This window comes from Cottoperca gobio, chromosome 24, assembly GCF_900634415.1.
Source record: "Cottoperca gobio chromosome 24, fCotGob3.1, whole genome shotgun sequence".
NCBI lineage: Eukaryota > Metazoa > Chordata > Actinopteri > Perciformes > Bovichtidae > Cottoperca > Cottoperca gobio.
The window spans coordinates 811,292-832,348 of record NC_041378.1 but is presented as its reverse complement, the minus strand read 5'-3'; the positions used below and the strand labels follow the sequence as shown (position 1 = coordinate 832,348).

The 21,057-nt window shown below is 43.3% G+C and overlaps 1 protein-coding gene across 1 annotated transcript in view; it reads right to left on the bottom strand.

Annotated features, from left to right (window-relative positions):
• The window catches only part of col12a1b (collagen, type XII, alpha 1b), a 111,883-nt gene that overhangs the window by 73,529 nt on the left and 17,297 nt on the right, over positions 1-21,057 (bottom strand). Inside the window, 11 exon segments of the mRNA XM_029425245.1 lie at positions 768-910; positions 2,394-2,540; positions 2,883-3,047; positions 3,304-3,423; positions 3,659-3,808; positions 6,889-7,013; positions 8,159-8,351; positions 9,180-9,446; positions 11,502-11,703; positions 11,705-11,772; positions 19,000-19,272. Coding sequence (XP_029281105.1) covers positions 768-910; positions 2,394-2,540; positions 2,883-3,047; positions 3,304-3,423; positions 3,659-3,808; positions 6,889-7,013; positions 8,159-8,351; positions 9,180-9,446; positions 11,502-11,703; positions 11,705-11,772; positions 19,000-19,272 — 1,853 coding nt within the window.

Below are 21,057 nucleotides of genomic sequence, written 5' to 3'. Positions count from 1 at the left end.
TACATCTCATACGTGCGCTATAGGTCCGATGTAAACAGAGAGGAGAAGCTGTGCGGCGAGGCGTCCTGGACAGTGTGAGGTCTGAAGCGTTAAACTAAGCGGATCCAGTGGAAACTGCTGGATTTGAGACGAGAGCGATTTTAATCACACAGGCTCCATCTGACATCTGACATGAGCCAATAAAAGCACAAAGGATGGAAAAGACCCAGTGCTTCGTTTTCAAAGACGAGACTGACGGGAGGTTAAGTGTAAACTAAATGCAGGTTCACCAAAGCAACTGGGATCCAGGTTTCAGACCCTGGGGGGAAACACTTTGTCACATAGGACAGAACATCAAACATCAGGAGGAGAGTTAAGACTGACAACCTGTCGTTATCTAAATCCACAGGAAGTATCAAATCTCACCTGACGTACGGTTCAGGGATATAAACAAAACAAAAGAGTTATCTGTTAGAGTTTAAGCCAGGTCTAATGGGAGCCAGAAGGAATTAATAAGCAAATATGCTATTTGATATTCAGGACCAACACATGGTAGACATAAAGTTTCCGAGCCAGGAAGCACACTGAGCAGACTCCTCTAATGAAGTCTATGAAACAGATCAATTATGTGAAGGGTTCTTTTGACCATTTATACAGGAACAAACCGACTACGGACAACAATGATGTCAGATCTTTACATGTGAAGAGGGAGAAACTCTGTAGCAGCGTGTGTTTTATTTCCATTCGATGAAAGGTTAAAAGCACTGACAGCAGAAGCCTTCTCTCACCTGCTGGGTGGGTCCTCCAGCCACCTTCATATAGGTGACACGATAGTTGTCGACAGGGCCGTCGGAGGCCGTCCAGGTGGCCCGGAAGGAGCTGTGGGTCACCTCCGAGGTCATGAGGTTGGTGGGCGCCTCCAGTTCACCTCCTGAGAAGGAATGAACAAGAAGCCGGAATATGATCGGACATGTAAAAGTATTTCACACCGTGAACTCTGCTGCCACAAATCTGCAGCGCATCACGTTCGACAGGGAAGCCTCTGAACTTCTCTGTATTTCAGCTCTTCTGACTTTCTCCGGCTGTAAATCAATGTTACTGTTTCCACTTAAAACTGTTTTACAGACAACAAGTACGTCCAATGTGAAAGTTTCCATCAGATGCTTGGATCTGTGCTGCAACATCTTTGGATCGTCTGAGATAATCGAGGTTGTCAAGCCGATCTGATCGACTGTTTTTCTGTTTTAAAAAAGTAGAATTGATTTAATAAAACACTTTGTTTTCATTACAATGACTGCACGATGTGTACTTTCTATTAGTCAACATTAGAGTCGTAAGAGCAGCTGCCCAGAAGTACATTCATGTCTTTACTAGGACTAAAGGTAAATGTCATGCTTTATAAGCAGAGCAACTTTCACGCCCTGGAACACCTGCAAAACCAAATGAAAGCCTGTTGTAAAAAAAATCTAAATTTATGGTTGTCAGTCTTTAACACTGTGGTTTTGTAAAGTCTGGAAAAAGTATAATTTTCTGAAGCTACAAAGTTTCCACCTGACCTCCAGCACAGGTAACCACTGAAAGGTGTAAATCTGACTCAGCGGTTTTCAAAGAAGAAGAGTCCAGCTACATTACTCCATTTGAGTAATGTAGTCATTACAAATTTAAAAACCAAAGTAAGAGAGTAAAATATGAAAGGATTCAACCTTACATTAAAGGATTCTATATCTCATAGTTCCACCATCAAGTGAGACATTGTGCCAAGTTTGGTGCATTTTACTTCATGGTAAGGAGACACGTGGTTGATTAATTAAAGAAGAACTAGAAACAAGATAGCAGTGTGCAGGTACTTTTTAAATTGGTTTGAACAGCATCTGCAACAGTTTACTGTGCGCCTCCTGATAAAGGCAAACATGTTGTCAAAGATTAAATTGAAAAAACAACTTGTCACATAAATCAGGTATGCTATGACGCCGTATGAGGGCCAATGTAGGTAAAAAATATCTATATATTTTTAAATGACGGAGACGTTGGAGGGGGGGAATATTTTGAGAAAAGAAACTCCCCAAAAATGTCAAAAATTAAAGAAAATAAATCACAAATTTACAAGAAAAAAGTCAGAAATTCAAGGAACCACATGGCTTCACTTTGCAATTGTGTCGCTGTCGTAAGTGTACAGAATCCAGCATTGCCTTCTTTCTATTAATTGTGCTGTTAAAAGTTAAAAATAAGCCAAAATCTCAACTTTCAAACTAAATGCTTGATATTTCTCAAAGGTAATTTCTGTTTCACAAACATTGAACTTTGATGAATAAAAGCACACTTTGATATGAACAATCGACTAAATGAACCAGCCAAGATATCCTGCTGTCAGAATACTATCCAACACTATGCCGATGATGTGCCTCTGTTCCCACCTGGGCCCTTGATGCTGTTACACAGGTTGATGGTGAGGTCGTCAACGATGTCAACCAGGAACTTGAAGTCGTTGACGTTGTACATGTGAATGTCGTCGGGGTCGGAGGCGATGGTCCTCAACTCGCCCTCGTCGGCGTTTTTCACACCTGAGAGAACAAAAGAACGATTACACAAAATAAATCATGACAGAAAGTACTCAAATGTTTTGCAAACTAATCCCATGTACTACAAATTCCTTTACATACAAATATAAAGCTCATCCTCAGACTTAAGACTGTTTACTTTATTTCCAAACTTGAAACTTAACTGATTGGATTTTCATGAATTCATTGAAATTCCCCTAAATCGCCTAAAGGTAGGAAATCTAAAGTATAAAATATTTTGTAATAAAATGCTGAATCATGGAAAACTATCTATTTCCATGTGAAAAACTATGTTAATATTTGCCTCATTTCTGTTAGTCATGAAATTGAACAATAATCACGCACCGACTGCGTAGAGCTCGATGCCACTGTCTCTCAGGTTCTGCGAGTTGAAGACGATTTCGTCCTGAGACTTTCCGTCAGTGACCAGGATACCAATTTTGCGAGCATCGGGACGCATCCCCACGTTGGCTTTGAAGTTGTTCTGAAGGATGTAGTTCAGAGCCATGCCTGTGTGACAGGAAGGAGTTTGACAATATAAAAAAAAACATTCAGACAATTCTGTTTCAAATCTGTATAACAAATCCAACATGATTTCCATTTGTTGTACTATTACCAACACAATCTGTCAATCACAGTAAGTAACTTTAAACTCTCACAAGAATAATCAATAACAGCTTCAGTTTTCTTTACCTAAGGAGAGTAAATACATTTGGATCCTGAATTGGGGCCGACATGAGTTTGAACCCAGAGTGGATTGAATTACCTGTCATGGTGTTGCCTCCTTTGTACGGCAGGTTGTCGATGGCTTTCAGCAGCGAGGCCTTGGTCGCGTGGGAGTTCAGGTGCCACTCGGTCTTTGGGTCTCCACTGTACTGTGCCAGACCTGCAGGAAACAGGACAACAAGTCTGTTAGTCAGTTAAACAGGTTCACCAACAACAAACTGCAGCACTGAGGGTTCCCTCGAATCAAAGTAAAAAGAAAACGTCATCCCTACAGTAGGACATTCATCTGAATTGCTAATTATAATAATGGGGCGTATTGGAAGTAGTAGTGCAGGTAGTAATTAAAGCAGTGATAGTACTAGTTGTAGTATGAATAGTAACAGTGAAAACATTACCAATCTGGACTCTCTCAGGGCGGATGTCGAACACGCTGACCATGCGAGCGATGAAGTTGCGGATGGTTCTGAAGTTGATGCGACCGATGCTCCAGGAGCCGTCGATCAGCAGCACGAGGTCGGCCTTTGCTGCGGTCTTACACTTAGTCTCTGCAGAGAGACAGTGGGGGGGGGGGACAGTGAGCGAGACCCTTGGTGCACACCACAGACACCCACCGCGAGTGTCCGCTCAGATTTACATGAAGCGTTAGACATGGATGTGTGTGGGAAAGTGTGAAAGAGTGAGAGGAAGGAGAAGAAGTGCATCACACAAGTGGAAGATGTTTACACAGCAGGATGTTTTACACAGCATTATGTAACACAAATAGTTCACACTCGTAACACATTGTAAAACAGCTGTCCTCTCTGATTAACGGCTCTCTCTTCTGGGCCTTCTCTCTCTCCTTCTTCCAGTGCAGCGAGATGTTTGTATTTTTATATCCAGCGCAGAATCAGCCCTGTGGTCTTTCCTGGCTGACACTGAGGCTTGTCCCTCCAACAGCAGGAGTTATCCTCTCTGAAACTGTGATATACGAGGCCTCCTGTTTCCAAAAGTTACTGCACATTCCTGCTCCAGGCACCTGAAGGGGTGAAAAATGGCCGCTGCTTTTTTTTTCAGTGACACACCCGGCAGATGCCGAGTGCTTAAAAGCCGGGCCCCTGTGTGTGCAATTGAAAACAGGTTAGGAGATCATGCATTTGAGTTGTTTTTCAGCAGGCCGCAGAAACAGATGCTTGACGCTGAGGGGAACCGAGGCGGATGCTTGGCCGCAGTGTCTTTGAGTTATACCACCGTCGGTAAACAATATGCTCATGTGTCCCTCCGACATTCATTAATAAAAACAGATGTCATAAACAGAGGCAGCTGTAAGAGACATCTAATGTGCTGCAGACGACTGCTGGATCCAGTGTCTCCGAGCAAGAGTCTCAGCAAATAAATATCCAGCTCAGTCTGACTGTGGGATGTAAATAAACTGCAGAAATTCTGACTTTGGTTGTTTTTGCGTTGAGGCCAGAGACTCTAAAATCAAAAGTCTGATGTGTTTACTGACAGTCTCATGTAGACAGTTTCTGCATGAGGTTAGCTTTTTGTTTTTCAAAATGTGTTTTATATCATTTTGGAGGAGACCCTCTTACAGGGATAGTATGGATGTTTTGTGAGGTTCTTCTCCACAGTCAGTAGATGCAGTTTGTATAAACAGACAGGAAGCAGGAAGCTAAACAATGTTCTGCTGTAGACGTGTTTTACACACCTAAAGAAAGTCATCCAGTTTGAGTGTTCGCTATATTTAGAATATTTCCACCGCTTTACCTTTCTGTCAGACAGGAACTGAAGCTGTTATCTACGCTCTCTTCCAAACCACCAGACTCCATTGACAAAACTAGTAGTTTTACCTCTCAGAACACGAGAGATGCTGCTCTAACGCTGCCTCAATCTGTCAGTTTCTTTGTGTTATTGTGTGACTTTGGTGTTTTAAAGGGTGAGCTCGAATTCACCAAAGTCACACAATAACACAAACTAACTAACCGATCGAGGCAGCGTTAGAGCAGCAACTCATGTGTTCTGAGAGGTAAAATTACTGTTTTTGTCAATGGAGTCTGGTGGCTTTGAAGAGAGCAAAGATAACAGCTTCAGCAAGGACAACAAGGTAAAGCAGTGAAAATATTCTAAATATAGCATATACATCTTAAACTGATATTGATTGTTTATGTGTGTAAAACACGTCCACAGCAGAACATTGTTTAGCTTCCTGCTTCCTGTCTGTTTCTAGAAACTGCATCTACTGCAGGTGACACACTGACTGTGGAGAATAACATCCAGACTATCCCTGTAAGTGTATATAGTGTATATGACATTATTAGAGCCATCTATTGTGTTGATAATCTCTCTGTTTCAACCTAATGACCTTCAATCTTGGAGAAGTGTTAGAGGTTCAGCACTCGAGTTCCATCTTGTCCTTGAAAATAATAGCTTGATAAAAGAATCCCCATCACGGTGAACATGATGAGCGGCCATTTTTAGCCTCGGACCAGTTGTCCTTGAAATCAAAACGAGCTCCTGAGCTCACATGTCAACAGATGTCTCCGAAACAACTTAACAAAATCCACGTGTTGATGAAAACCACAGGATTCGGTTGAATGCTGGAAAAAGCTCGTAAGTAGACTTTGAGTTGGGAGCTGAAATGTTATGCTAAAGATCTCAGGAAACACTACTGTGTTGTATTGTATCAAGTGCTTCAACAAACTGTTGCTGAAAACAAGTAGAACTTCACTTCACTGTCAGCGTTTTCACACTTTGTTTCAGGAATTTGAAAAGGAACAAAGGATTTAATGACCTGTAAAAAATAAAGTTTTTGCAGCGCGTGAAGGACACGTCATGCGGCTGGCCAGACCATATGGACCTGTCAGAGAGTCTGGATTAAAGCCTCCACTAAGCAGCCTGCCATGTGAGAGCTGCACTTTTAATATACGAGGATCTCTGAGTGGAACATCCTGGCCTGTTGCCTGCGAGTTGGGCAGTAGGTCACCGTGTCTGCTCCCCATTACAGCAGGAAATTCTGCGCCGGGTCAGCAGCTCCTCTGGGTCTTATGAGAAGCATAACATTTTCCAAAATGCATACATCCAGGCGGCTAACGCTCTGGATCATAAAAGAAAATCTGTAATTGCGAGCAGACACAACAACAAAAATATGGGAAATATATACTTTTGGAAAGATTGGGGCTGCAGATACTGAGTTAAATAGTCAGTCATCGGGTAGTAAACGAAGATATATGTTTGTAGCGACAACATCGAATACCTAAAATGTGAGTTGGTCAGGGAACGAGTCCAATTGGGCAATTTATAAACGTTAGTGTCGACACGCGTCTGTTGAATGGCATTTTGCTGCAGACCACACTCTAAATGAGATATGAGGTAGGTGAGTAAACGCGGGCCAAGCAGCTCTAAATAATTTGCACTAATCACAATCATCTGCGTCGAAATTCGGCCCTCGATTCCAAAGAGACAGTGATATTAATTCCCCTCGACAACGAATAATTCAACGTTCTGGCACTAATTTGGGCGGCACTTCGAAGTCGGGCCACTCCTGTTCTGAAACGACTTGAATCAGAGAGCGTCTGGTCTGCAGGCCTGCTCTTTAGGGCTGCAAATGGTGTGCGAGTTGTAGTGTGGTGGAGTCATCAGCTTTTACCAGAGGGATTGACAGTAGGTGGCTCAGGAGCGTCCATGAGGGTCGTGTTCTCCACTCCTGCCAGAGGGTTACTCTCCCCTTCATCAAACATCCCAAACACGGCAACAGAGTACTTAGTTCCTTCCCTGAGGGGAGAAAGGAAACAACATAAACTTACATCAGTCTTTCACAGTCCAAACATGATGTGTGGGTTAGGGTGTGTCTTTCAAATATCCTTAACTTATAAAAGCAAAAACAAACATTAATGAATCTGCAGGTAATGATTTTCCTTGACCTTCATTCCAGAATTAGACGTCTACAGTTTGAAAAAAGTTCCTACAAAATGACTCACAGCAGACAGGAATCTGCACGAGGACAACATGTGAAACATGTTTGTTTAATGTACAACAGCTGCGGAAATTGGTCCAAAGTATCGTTATTTTAGAGACTCAACATCAGTACTGTACAGAGACAGAACCAAGAGCAAAGCCACAGCACTACATCGTAAGATCGGAAAATACATATTATCGGTTGTACTTTACAACCAACACAGTTAGCACTAACATTAGCGTTTAAAGGTGGATATTCGCAAGTTGCGAAATGCTCCAATAAAACCTCCAGCGGCCGTAATCGTGCGAGTAACTCATCTTTGGTGAAAACTAAGAAGAAAATGTAAATGTCTTAATGAAATCTGTTTGTACAAGTTTTTTACGAGGGTGTTGTCGGGTGGTTGCTCGGGCTGTACTAGGGAGTTGCTTGGTATCGGCATCGAACAGTGTTCCTACATCTTAAGGCAGAATACATGTTTTAAGACATTTTTAATGCAACTGTAAGACATCTAAGGCTGATTTATCCACTAACCAGAGCAACCAGTGCATGATGTTAATGAGAGCGACAATCATCATCAAACATCACAAACATCAGAAGAACACGATTCATAAAATCCATACTTCTCATGTCTCAGTGTTTGGATTCAAGACTTTTTAATACTAATTAAAGCCTTGTTATCTGAGATTAATGAGAGCAATGCCTTTTTAAGGATCCGTGAGAACATTACATTACATTACAGGCCATTCAGCAGACGCTCTTATCCAGAGCGACTTACATTGAACTAAGTACAGGGACAGTCTCCCTGGAGCAGCTCAGGGTTAAGTGCCTTGCTCAGGGGTACGATGGTGAACTCCCGACCTTCTAGTGTTTTGTTTGGAAGGCGTACCACTAGACCATCACCACCCAGAGAACCCTGACATTCTTCAGAGTATTTAAAAATATAATAGTGAGGAGAGCTTACCTGAGTTCCTCTAGAACGACTGTGTTATCGTAGGGTCCAACCAGGAGCTCCCCCAGGTCAATATCATTCCCGTCGGGGTGAAAGGTCACTTTGTAGCCCCGAACCTCTCCGGGCGCTGGATCCCAGGAGACTCTGAAACTGGTCTTGGTGGGTTCTGAGGTCTGGAGGTTCCTGGGAGCCTTGAAGGGCGACACTGAAATAGAAGAACCCGGCCAGAACTTCAGGACAAACTTGTGCCGACTAAAAACTCAACACGACTGCAAGTATTGGCAAAAGGTTTAGAAGGTCAGCCACACCACACTCAAGCCAGTTTCTCATTAGTCCATAATACAATACCTTGAACCCGGTGTCATCCGTTAAGAAAGCCCAGTGTCATGCCGTGTGTTAGTATTGGTAGCGTGTGATTCAGCATTAACTGTGATTTTAGTGTCCTGGTGAAAAGACGCTGCTTCTTCGCAGCACCTGTAGTGTGAAGATATTCATCTTAACAAGTCGTTTAAACGTGACGTCATAAACTCTTATGGTGGAATAAAAGGTGAAAGAAATCTGCAACTTGGACGACAGAACCCTGTTTGTTTCCAAGGCAGCATGACTTGTGTTAACGTTTCTCTAGAAACAAGCGGAAAGAATTGTCAAACAAGCCAGTTTTCTCCATTAGTTTCGCAATAAGTGACATTTACTAAGAGAACATCCGTGATGCCAGCTGAGAGTCATAAAGTCGAGCAGTGAGATTAACCTCGCTCAGCTAAACTGCTGGACGCAGAGACCACAGAAACACGTTCATGTAGCCCAAAAGCCAAACACATTTAATGTTATAGCTAAATGTTAGCCTGCAGTCAGGAGACACGACTCTGATGGGAGCCATAAAAAGCTGAAATCACCTCAGCTGCAGATTAGTTTAATTTAATTCCATTAATGCGAATGTTTGAAGAGTGAACTCAGGTTTAAACGTCTTGGTTCAGATGGACACGTGTTCTACAATGCGCTGTCTGTCAGAGGGTTGAATTATGGACCAACGTACGTGTCGTTCCTACTCCTTGCCTTGCTTTTCCTTCCCCGCGCTTGTAGATGGGGTGAACGGTGATGTTGTAAGTGGTCGTGGGCTGCAGGCGCTTCATGACGGTGGACGTGGTCGTGCCAGGGATCCTGAGCGCCACTTCTTTCCCTCCACCAATGGGAACGTACTTCAGCCTGTAGTGGGCCACCTTGCCCGGCGCCGGCGTCCACGTGACTCTCATGGTTCGCTCGGTCTCGTCCGACACGGTCAACTTTTTACCAGCAGCAGAGGCTGAAAACAAAAAGACATTTGTTCGAGTTATATAATAATAATGTGATGTTTTCCGTGTCCGTTGATTGTTATGTGGCTGCACATGGAAATGAGTTCAAAGCTAAATCTGGCATAAATCATCTTAATGTTCTTATGCACGGTCCTTCTTTAAGAAAGACTAATGTTATTATTTAGAAAATCGGATTCAAATACCAAAGTGCCTAAAACATGCATTTAATATGTTTCCTTTGACATACCTTTTCAGATATTTTTGGACGTAAGTGGAAAATATTGTCAAACGTTTTCAAACATATTTTGACTTAAATGTATAAAAGACGATATAAAAGTTATCTCCTCAATCTAACATCAAACCTCCTTTAACAGATCGTTCTGCATGTGCACAATCGTACACACCTTTTCTTCTGGTGAAAACAATCATTGTTCCCTCTCCAGTGCGGTTTCCCTTTATATTCTTACACTCATCGTTATAAATGTATAACTGCAGGAATAAATGTCAAGTAAAACGGCTTCGTGCCAAAACTAATTGGTTCTGAATTAGGCGTTCACCCAGAAGTGATCAGCTGGAGAGGAAATGCTAACCACATTTTCCTTTTCCCTGCGAAACAACCAAAAGCCATATAATATTATTCCGATGATTCTGCAAGTGATTTACAAAGAAAACATTGCAAGGGAATAATATGTATATTTAATGATCCCGAGGAAAGTTTTGCAGACTGCATGATTTTTATTGGCGGAAAGAAACATGCCATCCAACAAACGTGTGAAGCTGGACGGATGAAGTAGTTCTGCTGGACGGATGCATGGAGGAACAATACATCCTACTACGTGTTGCTTTGTTTTGGGATCCTGTTTGTGCAGATTTGGACCATATCATTCACATGTGTGCATATAGAAGGAGGAATGTGTTACATTTGTTAGGGCGTGCGTTGTCAGTATCCATTCACGGTGCGTCATTCTCAGGACACACATTGAACCAATATTCCCCTCAGCCATGAGTTGCGTTATATCAGCGTAACACAGCAAAGCTGTCACCACGTTAATGTTTCACTCACAATTACAGTTTGAAAATAATCTAAAATGAATATCTTAATGAGACCAGAAAGCAGAAAACATTTTGGAGAATGCCAAAAAATTTGATTATGCAAGTTCTGAAATCCATTTTGTTCTGTGACAAAAGGAAAGATTGATTGTACTTTGGCTCATATTCTTGTAGTACTTCGCAAGGACTTCCTGAACTTCCCTCTGAGGGTTAAAGAATTGGGTTCATGACCTTTATGACACCTCGATGACCCTCCGGGGGCTTTAAAGGGAACTAATCTCTGCAGCTTCGAGCAGCATTTTGACCTCCGTTTGCTCTTTCCTGCATATAAATCTTGTTTGACTTTAATTTATATATTTATTTAGGTTGTTTTGTATGCTTATTTTCTTTTATTTGTAAGTGAGAAGCACTTTGTAACCCAGGTTTTTAAAAAGTGCTATGAAGTCTAATTTATTACTAATTAGGAAACTTATTTTTTGTCTCCAGAGAACATTCAGGAACCAATTCACAAAAGGATCGCTCGGCTTTTGCAGCCGCTAAACCTGCAAACAAAACAAAAAGTGTAATTCACTGAACAAAGAGCATCCCGGTGCTCCTGTGCCACTTGTATTTATATGAGGTTATATACTGCATGCTTACATTTGGGGGAAAATTGGCCCCTTTCTTTGCAAAGGGCCTTGTTGCAAAATGAGCAAAGATCAGCGCTAACGTGACATTATGATCTTCAGAGTTGGTTGTAAATGAAGCACATAGATCAGAGGAGTTACGCCCAGTCTGAAGATGTGTGTTTGAAAACTCCACCAGGACAGACTGGGACATTAAACCCCAAACACTCTCTCTCTGTCACCTTTAAACTCCTCGCCTGAAGTTCGGTCACGACCTGCAGCTGAAGTTCTTCTTTTTCGGCCGATCGTGTACCAAAGGCAACATTTATACTTTGCCACTTGGATAATTACACTCAGCTGCTAAAGGGTGTGTTTGATCTATTCTTTGTGAATTCCCGTCTGTGTTCTCACCGTCAGTGGTTTCCTGTCCGGTGAGCGGGTTGCTGTCTTTCCGATCGTAGGCGGCGACCACAGACACCTGGTAGAGCGTCTCCGGCCTCAGCGCTTCCAGCACGGTGTCGGTCACGTCTCCTGGCACCGTCTTATCTCCGGCCTCCTGCGAGAACAGTGACTTCCATCGAACGCGGTACATCTTCACGTTGCCAGGCGCCTGGCGTCCAGGACGCCGCGAAGCTGGATTCGGTCACATCGCTGGTGACGAGGTTTTTAGGAGAACCCATCTCTGAAAACAACAAGCAGAGGCGTGTGGATCGTTACAGGTGTCTGCAGTGTGATGATGCAGTTAGTTCAGACTTTGTGTCTTTTTTCTCTGTATTTTCAGACTTTGGACCTTAAATGAACTTTTCTTAAAGATACGCTCCCTGATTTTGTGAACAACAGAGCCATCAAGCTCCGTACAGTCGCTCGCAAACACAAAACAGACGTTTTAAAACTCAACTGTGAGCTAATTCTACAAAGTCTGACTGCTTTGCTCTTTTGTTCTTTCAAGTATTTGTCAGTTTTCTTTGCACATCCATCTTCCCTTTTTAAACAAAGGAACCATTTGGCTGTGTTTGAACGACGCACCACAGCTATAAAGGGCAACTAGAGAAACAAGCGATTCTTTTTATATATCTGAGACATTTCAGCGTCATTAGTGAGTGCAGAGCGAGACAGGAGCCACGGGAGAGGAAAGAACCGCATGAACTCAAAGTGTTTCTTCACAGCTTCTAGCTGCAAACGTTGATATTCAGGGTTTCGCAGACAGTTTTACTTTTGAACGTTTTATTAGTTCACTGACTTAAAGGATGTTTTCACTTTATAACATCCGGCTTCAACTTGAAATGACGTTCTTCTACGTTTTCTCTTCTAATTGAGTTTGTCTAACTTCTCTTTAGATTTTAGTCTCTTCTTCTTCTCCTCGTGTTTCTTGGCAGACTTCAGCCACGTCGTAGCATTCAAAGATCTCGTTGAGTGAAAAGTTATTATTACAAAGAGAAACGATTGCCAAAAGTATGGAAATGAAATCCAAACTGTGATAAAGTGAATAATCTCAATGTAAATGTTACATTTCATGACCTCAACACTCTGAGCGCTGCAGCAAACACAAGACAGAAACCTTAAAGATTCATTTGACAAATCTAATCCTCATGTGGTCACTTTCCTAAACACACATGGAAATATTTGTGAATGATGGAGGAGGACGAGGGGGACGAGGAAGAGGAGGGGGACAAGGAGGACAAGGATAAGAAAGAGGAGGACGAGGAAGAGGACGAGGAGGGGGACAAGGAAAAGAAGAACGAGGAGGAGGACAAGGACAAGAAGGAGGAGGAGGTGGAACGAGGAGGAGGACGAGGAAGAGGAGGACAAGAAGGACGAGGACGAGGAGGACAAGAAGGACGAGGACGAGGAGGACAAGGAGAACAAGGAGGAGGACAAGGAGGAGGAGGTGGAACGAGGAGGTGGAACGAGGAGGTGGAACGAGGATGAGGAAGAGGAGGTGGAATGAGGAGGAGGACGAGGAAGAGGAGGACAAGAAGGACGAGGATAAGGAAGAGAAGAGGATGAGGACGAGGAGGACAAGAAGGAGGAGGGAGAGGACGAGGAGGAGGACAAGAAGGAGGAGGAGGACGAGGGAGTGAATATCAAGTTATAATCGTCCTCAGTTTAGAGAAGGGGACAGCAGCAGCGCTTCTCTCAGAGCAGGAAGCCACAGACAGACGTCACATGGAGTCTGGAATAACTGGCGCTCTGCAGACGAAGCCTCTAAAGCACTCAGACACATTTTTCCAGAGTCAGTGACGAGACCAATGTGAACAGAACCGCAGGAAACTTAATGCTCTTCTGAAGACATTTCCACTGCTCTGCATGTCTCCTAATATATCTGTCTGGGATCTTCAACATGCTCCACCTCTCTTATGAGGGAGGAACAAATGTTTAGTGAAGTTATCACCGGCTCGTAACTGCTGAAGGTTTGAGAGGTGAAGACAGGTGAACCTTGAATGGAGATTTGCACGCGCCGAGGAAGAGTGTGTGATAAAGTCGAAAGCTCCAGAAGAGTCAACGTCAACACATTTCATGAAGATTCAAGTCCAAACGTTTGATTGTGTTTCTCCGTTATGGCAATAAAGTTATTTATTACTTTATATTCTTTGGGTACAAAAGTATATATAACATAATCTAGAGTCAGACGTTATCTGACTGATGTATTCAAAACACAAACAGTACGAGAGAAACTCAACCTTAAGAAGAATAAAGCGTCTCTGATGAGCGAACACAGCAGAACAAACAAAACCTCGACAGCAGCGAACGGCTTAAAAAGTTCAGTTAAGATAAACTTTGATCTCCGGCGAGTACATGTGCAGCAGCACGAGGACACAACGAGTACAGATGTTGCATTATTAAGCTCCACCTCTGAGAAACAGCTGTACAACGGGACTGAAGTGCAGCTCCTAAGCTTTCTTAAATATTTACTCAACCCGTCTGGGACTCCCTGCTGTCTGTTGGCCACTCGACATGTTCCATCAGATGTTTCAAAGAGTGACCTTTTTGTACGGCTCGCACAGATCTGGGGCGAGAACAATCACTGTGGGAATGTTGGTGCAAGAACCTCGTCCTGCTCGCTGAACACTCAGAGAACCTGCATCGGCTCGCCGTCGAGGCAACACAGAAATGCAAAGGTCAGAAAGTTGCCCTCGTTATTGCCACAAAGATAAAACTCTATTTTGAAAAGTCCTCTCTCGTAATATCATAAATCACTGTGCAGTATTTATAACATATTATAAACAAAGTTTTATATTCTTAAGATAAAGTATATTAATGTTTTCTTTATTTGAACTTTTTTAACCCTAAAATAAATAAATGTCTGCACAGAAGCTTTAACATATTGATTCTCTACATCAGTGGTTCTTAAACTTTCATTAATCCGTAGAAGTGAAAGGATGTTGTGTCTGCTCACATGTCCCACCTGAAGATGTTCTCGCTCCTTCATCCTGACTCTAACCTAAGAGCTGAAGCGTGTGAAGCCGCGCCCGCCCTCCCTGAAGCCTGCGCAGCTAACGGGTGAGAACTGTCAGTTTGACAAGTCGGAACAAGCTCGGGGTCTAAGACCTACGACATTTAGAGTAAAAGAAGTTTACACAAGCTTCAAAGCTTTTCTGATGCAGAACAACACGCCTGGTTTTAAGGTCGACAGCCATGAACTTTAGAGGTTTCAGTTTAAACGGTCGTAAAAGTATAACGAGCGACATAAATCTCATCAACATGAAAAACAGGAAACAAAAAAGCGTCACGAAGACACCTCATCTTTACAAATCTCGTACATATCAGAGTTTATTAGCTTCAGGTCCTTGTGGAAACAAAATGAACTGTAAGTAAAGGTTTGTCTCTGTAGTCGGGTTTGAATGACTCAATAAGTAACCGGCAGCTTGTTTCTGTGTTTTTCTGAACAGACTAAAAACCCTTTTTCTCTACACAAACTAAAAGGTTCCATCAGCAGCGTCACTTCATCCTGGTACTACAACCAAGTCCTGCTTAATGTCACGTTTCTGTATCCAGTGAAGGAGAAGCGCAGCCTGCAGAGCCTGCAGAGCCTTTACACAGCAGTACATCAGCTGTGGACAGGTTTACACCAACACGTGAGGGTTCATCCTGGGATCTGCTGTGGAGCATTTAAACAGTAGTTGGGGCAACGAGCTGAATCACCTTTGATGTGTCACACAGAAAGCATTGGAACCTGCTGCAGTTTGGCACGAAGAAGAGTTTTCCATTTGGTCGTAGAGAGAAATCTCTCGTGCACAGACGAGGCCCAGCCAAGCTTAATGTACACTCCTACTGTACAATAAGAAAGAGTGAGCTCACTGGTTTTTAATACGGATACAGTATCTGTACAGTTCTCCACTGCTGATCTGAGCAGGTTTAGCTCTGTAGATCTGAGCAGGTTTAGCTCTGTAGATCTGAGCAGGTTTAGCTCTGTAGATCTGAGCAGGTTTAGCTCTGTAGATCTGAGCAGGTTTAGCTCTGTAGATCTGAGCAGGTTTAGCTCTGTAGATCTGAGCAGGTTTAGCTCTGTAGATCTGAGCAGGTTTAGCTCTGTAGATCTGAGCAGGTTTAGCTCTGTAGATCTGAGCAGGTTTAGCTCTGTAGATCTGAGCAGGTTTAGCTCTGTAGATCTGAGCAGGTTTAGCTCTGTAGATCTGAGCAGGTTTAGCTCTGTAGATCTGAGCAGGTTTAGCTCTGTAGATCTGAGCAGGTTTAGCTCTGTAGATCTGAGCAGGTTTAGCTCTGTAGATCTGAGCAGGTTTAGCTCTGTAGATCTGAGCAGGTTTAGCTCTGTAGATCTGAGCAGGTTTAGCTCTGTAGATCTGAGCAGGTTTAGCTCTGTAGATCTGAGCAGGTTTAGCTCTGTAGATCTGAGCAGGTTTAGCTCTGTAGATCTGAGCAGGTTTAGCTCTGTAGATCTGAGCAGGTTTAGCTCTGTAGATCTGAGCAGGTTTAGCTCTGTAGATCTGAGCAGGTTTAGCTCTGTAGATCTGAGCAGGTTTAGCTCTGTAGATCTGAGCAGGTTTAGCTCTGTAGATCTGAGCAGGTTTAGCTCTGTAGATCTGAGCAGGTTTAGCTCTGTAGATCTGAGCAGGTTTAGCTCTGTAGATCTGAGCAGGTTTAGCTCTGTAGATCTGAGCAGGTTTAGCTCTGTAGATCTGAGCAGGTTTAGCTCTGTAGATCTGAGCAGGTTTAGCTCTGTAGATCTGAGCAGGTTTAGCTCTGTAGATCTGAGCAGGTTTAGCTCTGTAGATCTGAGCAGGTTTAGCTCTGTAGATCTGAGCAGGTTTAGCTCTGTAGATCTGAGCAGGTTTAGCTCTGTAGATCTGAGCAGGTTTAACACGGCATGTGAGGGAAATAAAGGAAGCTGCTGCCAGCTCCGCGGATGTCTGGGGGCCTTAGCAACGCACTGCAGAACAAGACTGTGAATGCAACACGGCGGAACAAAACGCACTACGCTGTGCCAGTACGGGACAACCCGAAGCAGAAGAGCTGTATTGATTGCATGACGACCGGGGAGGCTGTGCAGGACGAAACACTCTGTGGACAACAATATGAAATTCCAGGCAAGCCTTTACAAGGTGGGAAGAAAGAAAGAGTAAGAGAGTAACATGAACAGACAAAGAAAGAGATGGAAAGGCAAAGAGAGAAACTAAAGAATAGAACAAATAGGAGGTGAGACGGGAAAGACAGGTGAGACACTGAGACACATGGAGACGAGACATAAACAGAGACAGGGATGAGTCAGTCGTCCTGCTCCTCCTCACCTCCCTGCTCTCCGCTGCGTTACATTCCTGTGCGGTCTTGCTGTTTCTCATCTTTACCTCTGTGTGGCTGCTGTGTCCACTCGTACTCTGTCTGTGGCTTTCAGACAACAACTCAACACTGAAGAACTCCTTCACAACCAGTTCCCTGATGCAATACCTCCAAGTTCACATGCTTCTTTTACAAATGTTTTTAAAAATAATCGTGCATACACACGTGACATACACACATGACATACACACGTGACATACACACGTGACATACATGTGACATACACACGTGACATACACACGTGACATATACGTGACATACACACGTGACATACACACATGACATACATGTGACATACACACGTGACATACACACGTGACATACACACGTGACATACATGTGACATACACACGTGACATACACATGTGACATACACATGTGACATGCACATGTGACATACACACGTGACATGCACACATGACATACACGTGACATACACGTGACATACACATGTGACATACACGTGACATACACACGTGACATACACGTGACATACACACATGACATACACACATGACATGCACATATGACATACACGTGACATACACACGTGACATACACACGTGACATACACGTGACATACACGTGACATACACACGTGACATACACACGTGACATACACACGTGACATACACACATGACATGCACATATGACATACACGTGACATACACACGTGACATACACACGTGACATACACGTGACATACACACGTGACATACACAAGTGACACAGACTTTAGTGAACCGGGTAAAGTCTGTGTCATGACCGATGGAGCACATGTGTGAATACAGCCGGGGGACCATGAGGAGAGTTGTTTCTATCACAGCATGACACCAGAAGAAAACAAACATCTGAGGGTGAAGAAGGAGGAGGAGGAGGAGGAGGAGAAGAAGAAGAAGAAGAAGGAGGAGAACAAGAAGGAGAAGAAAAACAAGAAGAAGAAGAAGAAGGAGAAGAGGAGAAGGAGAAGAAGGAGAAGAAGGAGAAGAATACGAAGAATAAGCTTCGACTTCTCATAGCACAGAAGAAGAAACTAAGCCAGCCTAAACGGAGTAAGAGGCCCAGAAAATCAGCCGAAGTAGACAAAAAAAGAAGGAGAATAAGCCATACAGACCGCCTCGCATCCTCATTCCCTCCGCCTTCGCCTCATTGCTCCTCTTCGCCGCCTTCTACCCCTCCTCTTCTCTCCTCCTTCTCCTCTCCTCCTCTCCTCCTCCTCCTTCTCCTCCTCTCCTTCTCCTCCTTCTCCTCCCCCCCCTCCTCTCCTCTCTTCTCTTCTCCTCCTCTCCCCTCCTTCTCCTTCTCTTCTCCTCGGCCCTCCTCTCATCCGTCTCCTTCTCCTCCCCCCCTTCCTCCTTGTTGAAAGCAGGATCACCTCTAACTGCGGAGCATAAAGAAAGTCCACGTTCAAACACAGACCTGTGTCAACGTCTGCCATGTTTGTTTTTTACGAGCCCATTTGGTTGATTTGCTTCTTCCCGGACTTATTCATAGCAATTACAGTAAAGCTCAAACATTAGCTGTGGTTGTTGAGCCACACGGTCATAATAACGATGTAATAATCCCTTAATCTGGGAAGATCAGCGGGTCACAGCTGCGTGCCAGAACAGCCTTTCAATGAGCAGACTTTATCTTGACACATATTAAGATGTCTCCACATGTGTTGACAAGAGTTACTGTGCTTTCTTGGACTCACACTCGCACTTTACGAGGAGCTGGACCTTAATTTAGAAAGAAATTATTATTATTTTCCTAAACTAAAGAGAATTTTAATCTTTAAACTTGAATTAATCAATGTTTGATATAAATACTGACTCCGTGCGAAGTGAAATTGTTGCTGAAGAAGGATTAGCGACCAATTTTGGAAGTTTTTAAAGAGCTTTAAAGCCTCTTTTAGCTCCTAGTTTTGGTTTTGCAGCACATTTACGGTCCAGTCTCAAGAGTTTCCAGCAGCACCAGACGAGCTGCGATGAGCTCACTAAAGGCAGACAGAGCTGGTGAAGAGCGAGGAGCATCTAGCAGATAAAGACACAGATACTTCCCTCAGGAGTTGGGGGACCTGAGCAGAGCAAGAGAGTTCATCAGGTCACGATTATTTAACAGACTGTTTACCTTCTAGCGTGGCGCCTTGGCCCTCCAGGGCGTCCCCCGGACCGGAGGGGTATCGTGCGCTGACAGAGATGTTGTACCGGGTGCCCGGCTGCAGGTTCTTCAGGAGGGCGGCCCTGTTGTCGCCCTTCACCGACACTTCCTTCCTGGGCCCACCGGCGGAGGGTTGGTACGCCACGCGGTACTGCAGCACGCTCCCCGGTGCCGGCTCCCACGAGACCTTCATGGAGGACGCGGTCTCGTTGAACACCCTCAGGTCGCGGGGAGAACCCCTGGCTGAGGAGCGGAGGAGGGGAGCACGGTCAGGGAATGAAGAACCATTTATCTTTCTTGAGAAATGTAATTCTGACATTACAAGTTGCCAACAGCATTGTTCATGTTCAGATAACAACTATTTAATGATTGCAGAAGAAGAAAACATCCAAAATATTAAGTAAGATACAATTATTTATGTGGAAGCCTGGAGACTCTACACAGCTATTATTATTATTATTATTATTATTATTACTAATATTATTATTATTATTATTATTATTATTATTATTATTATTATTACTATTATTATTATTATTATTATTATCATTACTATTATTATTATTTTAGAACTATTATGGCTGCCAATAAGTATTTCTAAAAAATTTAAACAAACATGATTTATTATTTAAAAAAATATATTAATCTGGAAATCCTTTAGTTTTTTATTAATTGTTTAATCTGGAAAATGTCAACAAAAAGCAGAAAATGTAAGATGATGTCATTATATTGATAGCTGTACACGATACAAAGCTGCTTGCAGGTCATTGAACCTTGTTGGTCTTAGTATTGAGGAATGAACCTGAGTTCTCTGTGTGAATTAAAAGTGATGATTTCAATAAGGAAAGAATTCATCGTATGTCAGATGTTGATGAGCAAATTAATAATACTGTTCATGTTCCACTGAGCAAGCGTTGGACAAGCAGGCATGTGGCCTTACAGTGTTATAAATAAATAAAGGGAAAGATGGGACGTATTTGTTTGAGTATTCGAGCGCAGCCAACGTCTGAAATGTATTTGACCGAACACTGAACTCCCAGTAGAAAACCAGTTTGTGCTGGGCAGCTACCAGGATGTGAATGAGTGTACGCAGCACTTAAATAATTGTTCAAATAAAGCGGTGACTCATGTGCCCTGGTGTTTATTAGTTACATCTGCTTACTTAGAGATAAAAATGTCTTTGATTTTAAGTGAAATGAACTGGAAAAAAATGGGAAAAGGAGAAAATGAATTCCCAGTTGCTGCTGTGAGCTCTGTGCTTGTGTGCCAACACAAGACTTGGTGGAAAAGATCAAAACCTCGAGGCATTAATTCATAGTTTTGAGATAAAGTCATAGCAGAACAAACATTGTAATGGGAACAATATATTATCCATCTGAGAGCCAGCTGGCTGTTTCATGTCAAAGAGGTGCAAACTGGGAGTAATCCTGCCTCTTTTAATAAACCGTCAGAAATACAAATTCAACTGAGACGACAAGCAGCTGCTGAAGCACCAGGAGGTGAAGCCGCTGTTTCCACGGCAGACGGGAATACATTCTGTTTGTTTCCAGTGTTTTGGCTCGAGCTCTGTAATCTCAAGTGCCTTCGGAAGATACGTGCTAACCTCCCTGACGGCGCTGACGCTAACAAGCTTCTTCATGAGATAATCTCCCTTCAGGAATCTACCAAAGATCAGCGTCACTGTCCAGAGTCTGGAGGGTTGTTGAGAAGAACCTCCTCCACTTTCCTTCTCCGTTTGTTTATCACCACAAGCAACATCTTGGCTCGCTTCGACTTCCCAGCTTTCTGTGCTTCTGTCTGTTTTTCATTCCTTCCCCTGTAAGGCCGGGCAGATCTGACGAGCGCTCGATGGGTGGCAGGTTGTACTAACACAGTGAGGAGTTCCACCGGGGTCAGATATGTGTGGACTCCCAGGCAGCGATGGAATGAAGGCAAACGCCAAATGGCAGATGACGACTTTTAAAAAAACCCACTGTGGACAAATAGAGTCACTCAGGATGTCAGAATAAAGTCCAAACTTATTTCCAC